A 7,310-nucleotide genomic window follows, 5' to 3' on the forward strand; every position below is an offset into this window, starting at 1 on the left:
TTACTTAACCTTTCCGCGCCTCTATTTGCTTATCCGTAAAATAGGACTGTTGATTACAGCATCTTGGAAGAAGCGTGAAATTCGCTGGGTAAACTCTGTTAACAGTTCTTCTTTTTAGCCAAGACACAAGACTCTGGCCAGGGAGGGTTCCCGCGCCCACAGCAGAACCGCGGGGGTGGGGCCCATTTATTCCCCAAAGAACCCGCAGCTCGGAAGGCGCGCCTCGGGGGTAAGTCCCTCTGGTTCCCCGCTGCGTCCCCGGCGCCGCCCCGGCTTCCTGCCCGGTCCCCGCATGCTGCGCGGGGCCGGCCCTAGTGCGGCGGCCGCTGGGGGTCCAGCGAGCGGAAGGGGCTGGGCCGGTGGGAGGAGCGCAAGGCGGGGGTCGGGGGGTGGCGCTTCGCGAAGGGGCCGAAGTACTCGGCGGCGAAGGTGACCACGTCTGGCGGCTGGCGCAGTAACAGGAAGAGCAGGAAGTCCGAGATGAGCGCCTGGGCCTCGGGGTGCTGCCGCAGATAGCTGGTGTGGCTGAGACGGAGCTCCTCCTGGCCGGGACCGAGCCTGAGCGGGACCCGGGGACCCGGGACCCCGCGCCCCAGGAGCACCCCCCGCCCCCTTCGCTCTAAGGAGCGCCTCCCAGCCATCGGGGTGTGCATTTCAAGCAGGCACAAAGAGGGATCAGTGCTGGTGGAATTTATGCTCGGGGGGCGGGGCAGGGGGGAAATGGGGACCCCAGGCTGGCTGCAGTCTCTCCTCACCTTCCGGTCCAGGAACCTCGAGTAGAGTTCCATATCCTCCTCCCACACCAGAGGCTTCTTCTCAAATGCGGGGCTAGGCTCAGTCTCATCTGGGTGCGGAGGGAAGGAAGGCTGCACACCCTCACCCCAGAACCTTCCCCAGATACAGAGGGATGCCCAAGAATACTCAAATTGCCGTCACGGGTAGAGCCCCAGGGTTCGGCTCAGTTGCTGGAAGGGGTTCCCTGCAAAATGATCCTCCCCTAATTGCCTTGGGGTCAGGGGCTGGAGGGCAAAACTTCTCCATCTCTACTCAGTCCAGCCTCTGCACGCTGGAAGGTCCCAGGTTTTCCCACCTCTCCTTCACTCTGCGCCAGCCAGAGGCTTCACTCACCCTTCTCCCTCAAGACAGGCATCTGGGTGATCGTGCAGTACCCCGGGGAACCCACCTGGATTCTCTTGGCCAGGTGCCTGGAATACAACACAAGTGTGAGAGTGGCAGTCTTCCCAGACCAGCCCACTCCCCTGAGAGCCGTCCTGGGGGCTTCCCTTTGCTCTTGCTTCCCCAACACTGCTTATCTCTGAGTTCCAGGGTCCCCAAATAACAGCCCCTGCTTTTCAAACTGGGTCTTGTCCATGCCCTTGGAGATGTGTGCTGGTGTGCACTAAAAAAATCATGAGCCTCCAGCTATGTGACACCCAAAATCGAAACAACGTGCTAAGTTATCAAATAAGGAAAGCCAACAATGTTCCAATTACTTTTTCCCCAGTGTAATGATTCTATCAATACCTCTTTGGAAATTTCTTTTCTTTTCTTTTTTTTTTAAAGATTTTATTTATTTATTTATTTGAGAGAGAGAGAGAGAGAGAGCGCACATGAGAGGGGGAGGGCCAGAGGGAGAAGCAGACTCCCTGCTGAGCAGGGAGCCCGATATGGGACTCGATCCCGGGACTCCAGGATCATGACCTGAGCCGAAGGCAGTCGCTTAACCAACTGAGTCACCCAGGTGCCCCTGGAAATTTCAAGAAACAAATTCTTCCTCCCTCCCTCCCCAATTTTCTCATGATTTGGGTGGGGCCTGTGTCCCGCTGGTGACAGCTTGGCCATGTGCCAGGATGTCCCCCCCTCCCCCCAAAGCACATTGATTCTATCAAGTGTCACGTTGTTCAGACCTCAGTGCTTTTTGGTATTATACCCAGCTGTGGCAGCTGCTTAGCTACTGTGCCTTAGGCTTGGGGGGTCAGCATTGACTTTCTGAGCCGTTCAGGGCTCCTTGGTGAGGTTTGGGAGTTACGGTACGCATCAGGTGAAGGCATCGGGCCCGGATTGGGCACGGTATGAATCAGGAGTAAATATGTGAAGAAAGAGTGAATGATGTGGATCAAGCAAGGGGGCACTCTTCCTGGTGGTGTCCCCAGGGACAGTAGTCTCCCTTTGCCCCATGCCCGCCCCCAGGACCCAGCACCCAGGATTGTGTTCCGCACTGTCAGTAGCTCACCCATCCGAGAGCAGGTAGAACTGGCAGGAATTGGGGATGCCTTTAACTGAGTGGACAGTCTGCTCCACGATGAACACTTCCACCTGCTGGCGGCCGACCTGGATCTTCTGGAAGCCCAGATCTTGCTGGCAGCGGCCAAGATAGAGGGAGGGAGGTGAGGTGGATGCCCACCAGGATCTCTCCCAAATCTCACCCCGGCCCTTTTCTCCATCTTGCCGCTTCATTCTTTATCAGTGATAAGCAACCTTTGGCTGTCCAAGCCCTCAGCCGCCACAGGATTTGAGTTGCACCCCCAAGTTAAGTGGGGGTCCCCTCATAGAAAGCCAGTTCCATGCTGCTTACGCCCCAACCCTCCCGTCATCATCTTGATGACCAAGTGCTTCTGGTTGGCAGATTCAGTTACAGGGATGAGGATCAACCAAGGTGTGAGCCTGGGGGCAGGGAGCATGGGGGGGGCAGCGATGCTCTGAGGAGGGGGCTAGATTGCCACCTGTGGCCTCCTCAGGCCCCTGCTGCTGCAGGCATGCTGCCCTGTTGTTGTTAGAACGTAAACCCCTAGAGCAGCTGTGGCCGCGGGTGGAAAAGGGCTAATACAGACATGTGTTTCAAAAGAAGATGGGGGAAGTGACATGGGCCTGTTTGTGTCAAACACATTGCCGTTTGTCATGTTTGTGATAGAAAAGACTAGAATGTCATTTACAAAGTTGGTCAAATCAGCCCCCAAAATGTGTGTTTAGAGGCATGGCTTTAAAATCTCACATTGCAGGAAGTCCTAGGTCTGTTGATTATGAAGTTTTAGCCACAAGAAAAGTAAAAAAACAGAAAACAAAAAACAAAAACAAAAACGGAACACCTTTCAGGTCTGAGACATAATAAAAGAACATAATAAAAGTGCCATTGGAAATGGTGCATTTCCTGATGTTAAAAAAATCTGTCTTTAATAGCAGCCCTCCGCTATGTTTATTTTTCCTGGACTGACTTCTGGGCAAAAAACATTGCTTCTCAACTGCTCCCCGCTTTGGTTCCTCTTTTTCCCACCACCTGCCCCCCACGTGATCTTCCAACACATGAAGTCTTGCCTTCTCCTGCCCTTGGAAGTCCCACCCCCGGGGCCCCAGCTCACCCGCTCTTCCACCCCAAAGCTGTCTTTTCTCCCACCTCAGCAGCCTCCGTAGTGCCCCTTCTGTTTTTCCCCAGGCCAAGTCCCCCACCCAGGGAGAGCCCTCACGTAAGTAGAGTAGCAGAATTTGCCCTCCGTGTCCAAGGCCAGGAAACGGGCGCTGCTAGGCACGGTCTGGCGCCAGGCCATCACCCTCAGCAACACCAGGTTGGCAGCCTCGGAGATGAAGCCCATGGTTGAGCTCCCCGGGACAAAAGTCACTTCGGTCTTGACTTCCTGTTCAGGAAAAATCTGGGTCAGGGACATCGATCTGGGAAGGGGTGGGGAGGACGGGGAAGCCAGGTATTGGACACATATAGGGTCCTTGCTGAGTCCCCATGCCAGGCTCCCAGCCTGACACAATCTGGCCCCTGCTCTTGGCTTTGGAGAGGATATGGGGCACGGCCCCTACCTGTCTCTCACCCTTACCTCACCCTCCTTGACCCTTCTGGTCATGGCCAGCTGGTCGTCCTGCTTCACCAAACTCATCTTCCGCTCCATGGGGAGGACTCTGAACTAAGGGCCAGAGCACGGAGGGGAGAAGCGGGAGCTTGAACAGCAACCCCCACAGGTCACCTTGCCCCTTCTCCTTTAGAAATGAGAAAACTGAGGGAAGTTTGGATAGAAATCTTCCCTTTGTAGTGAAGTTCAAGAACAGAAGGCGTATTATGGTGTAATATAAAGGTAAAAAGCAAATGCCCTCAGAATACAGGTTTTAAAAGATGGGAATGGTTTCTGTGGGAAGGTTCTTAGGCATGAGTGCTTTCCAATGTGTAACACTGATCACGTTCCAGAAGTTAGTGAGGTGGCTGGGGCTGGGTGTGGGAGGCACAGAGCAGGAGAATTTGGAGGTGAGGGGGTGACAGGCCCTTGGGAAAGGCCAGGCTCTGGGAAAGGCTGGCCTGCATGGCCCTCCGGGAGATGCTGGGCTCTCAGCCTGGAGAAGGCCCCGGGTGGACTGGACCCAGGGATCGTGTATTAGGAGAAGGTCACGAGAAGCAACCTGCTGCCCCGGATGGATTGGTTTCCAGGTTATGTGTGGTGGGGACTGCAGGGTAACTTGGAGAGAGTCGGGGGTGACATTCCACTGAGCCCCTCCATTCTTCCCTCCCTCCCTCCCAGGGTCTCCACTCTCTCACCCTGGTTTGGGTCCAGGCTGGGGGCCCCAGGAGGTACCTTGATGAACTCCTGACTGTGTTGCTCCATGATATGCAGGTTCCATGAGAGGTAGCCTGGGGCAGGAGGAGAATGCTGCTGTCCCATCACCCTGTCACCGGAGACAGGCCGGGAGACTGCAGGGTGGAAGGGCAGGGGCCCAGGCTGGAGGACTCAGGGGGACTGTGACTGCAGGGAAAACTAAGTGGTGCTCTTGTCGTTAAGTCTGTGGCTATGATTAACGTCCCTGTCACCCCCACCTCCCACACACCCTCCTGGCTGCCTTCTGGTCCCAAGGTGAAGTCAAGGGTTGGTCCTGAGTGAAAGTCCTAGGAATGGGGAGGGGAGGGAGGGGAGGAAGGATGGAGGTGAAGCATCAGGCAGCAAGAACTCTACCCAGGAGGGAGTTTCCGCAGAGCATTTTGTCCATGAAGCCGCGGCTAAAGGCGTGCACGAGGAGGCAGTGCGACCTCACACCAGATTCGTCTGTGTATTTCCCTGTTTGCACCTCAATGATCAGCTCTCCCTGAGGCTCCCCCGTGTCCGAGACCATGGCCAGAGTCTCGGAGAATAGCAGCATCTGCAGCTCCTCCTGCTCTGGGGGTGGGGTGGGGGTCCCATGGGCGCAGATAAAGCCCCAGCTCCTGGGCCTCGGCTCTCTGACCCTCCCCCCAGCAGGGTCCCACCCACCCCTTCTTCATCCCCCGGGTCCCAGGCAGCTCCTGGCTCCCTTCCCTTGGCCTGTACAACAGCCAGCAGGTGAAGACCCCGCCACCACCCCCAGTCCCCACGTCCTTGGGGTCTTCCCTTGACAATTATCAACAAATAGGGGCGCCTGGGTGGCTCAGTCGGTTAAGTGTCTGCCTTCTGTTCAGGGCCTGATCTCAGGGTCCTGGGATCGAGCCCTGCATGGGGCTCTCTGCTTAGTGGGGATCTGCTTCTCCCTCTCCCTCTGTGCTCTCTCTCAAATAAATAAATAAATCTTTTATTTTTTATTTATTTTTTTAAAGATTCATTTATTTATTATTTTAGAGAGAGAGAGAGCACGAGCACATGAGCAGGGGGAGGGGAGGGGCAGAGGGAGAGAGAATCTCAAGCAGACTCCCTGCTGAGCAGGGAGCCCTATGTGGGGATCAATCTCAGGACTCTGAGATCATAACCTGAACCAAAACCAAGAGTCAGACGCTTAACTGACTGAGCCACCCAGGTGCCCCAAATAAATAAATCTTTAAAAACAGTTATCAGGGGCACCTGGGTGGCTCAGTCGTTAAGCATCTGCCTTCGGCTCAGGTCATGATCGCAGGGTCCTGGGATCGAGCCCCGCATCAGGCTCCCTTCTCCACGGGAAGCCTGCTTCTCCCTCTCCCACTCCCCCTGCTTGTGTTCCGTCTCTCTCTGTCAAATAAATAAATAAAATCTTAAAAAAAAAAAGCAATTATCAAAAATAAATAAATACATAAATAAAAAGTAAAAACAATTATCAGGGCACCTGGGTGGCTCAGGCGGTTAAGTATCTGCCTTCGGCTCAGGTCATGATCTCAGGGTCCTGGGATCCAGCCCATGTCAGGCTCCCTGCTCAGCGGGGAGTCTGCTTCCCCTTCTCCCCCCTGCTCATGCTGTCTCTCATTATTTGTCTCTCTCTCTCTCGCAAATAAATACATAAAACCTTAAAAAAAATACACAAAAAACAAAAAACCTTTCTGTATTAAAAAAATATATCTATCATCTATCTATATCTATCATCTATCTATCTATCTATCTATCTATCTATCAATAGGCCTCGAACCCTTTCTGCGTCCCAGGGGAATCAAGGCTGAGAGAGACGGGGCCAGGTCTGGGCCTTCTGTCTTCCCTCCCCTTCACATCTGTGCCCCCCACGCCCCCACTGTCCAGGCTCACTGAGGTTGCTGAGGAAGTGGATGGCTTCAGCATTGGCCTTTGGGGCTGGCAGACTCTCTTGGGCTGAGGGCTGGTGGTCCTTGGCTTTGGGGCCTAGAGAGGGAGGAGAGGCTGAGATGGCAACCTTGGGGAGAGGGACAGGGGTGGGACAGGGGTCCCCAAAGCAGAATCCCCCAAGGCCACCCCAAGGAGGATTGTGAGGGAGAAGAGGGGAAGATTCCTCTTCAATTTCCTGTCCCAGCAGCCCTGTTCCCACCTGTGGATTGAAGTTTAGAGGACATGCTGCCGGCCTTCTGCTACCCCGGCTGTGTCCAGCTGTCTCCATGGCAACCGGCAGCCAGCTACCGCCTCTTAAAGGGCCATCAACACACCTCACAAAACACCCAGACCTTGGAGGCAATGGTAGGAACTGTGCGCTTTGGAGCTAGGCCTGCAGAGGGAGCATTTGACATGGCAGGGGGATGACATGGGTCATTAGAATGACCTTAGGGAGCTCCTGGCTGGCTCAGTCGGAGGAGCATGTGACTCTTGATCTCGGGGTCATGAGTTTGATCCCCATGTTGGGTGTAGAGATTACTAAATAATAATAATAATAATAATAATAATAATAATAATAATAAACTTAAAAAAAAAGTGACCTTGAAAGTTATGGCCCTGAGTCAGACGTGGCCTCACACGTGTAGAACCCATTGGGAGCCACGTGTATAGGACCACATGTGAGAGTGATGCTGGTAACAATGACAATCCCAGCAAACCCTGCAGCCATGCTTACCGTAGGCCCGCACTGTTCTGGAGGGCTGCACACACATGATCTCATTCAGTATTCAGACCAACCCTGCGAGCAGGTCCTTTTTTCCCCTGCAC

General features: G+C 54.4%; 1 protein-coding gene across 1 annotated transcript; it reads right to left on the reverse strand.

Annotated features, from left to right (window-relative positions):
• Positions 1–311: 311 nt before the first annotated feature.
• Positions 312–7,015, reverse strand: CATIP (ciliogenesis associated TTC17 interacting protein). The gene is made up of 9 exons (XM_081815307.1): positions 6,703–7,015; positions 6,447–6,539; positions 4,944–5,144; positions 4,569–4,624; positions 3,822–3,908; positions 3,462–3,629; positions 2,234–2,358; positions 1,129–1,205; positions 312–844 (listed from the first exon to the last, which is right to left on the reverse strand). The coding sequence occupies exons 1-9, from the start codon at positions 6,725–6,727 to the stop codon at positions 312–314; spliced, it is 1,365 nt and encodes a 454-aa protein (XP_081671433.1). The 5' UTR covers positions 6,728–7,015.
• Between the last annotated feature and the right edge of the window lie 295 nt (positions 7,016–7,310).

Source organism: Leptonychotes weddellii, chromosome 3 (genome assembly GCF_054177405.1).
Source record: "Leptonychotes weddellii isolate Sample4059 chromosome 3, ASM5417740v2, whole genome shotgun sequence".
Classification (NCBI taxonomy): Eukaryota; Metazoa; Chordata; class Mammalia; order Carnivora; family Phocidae; genus Leptonychotes; species Leptonychotes weddellii.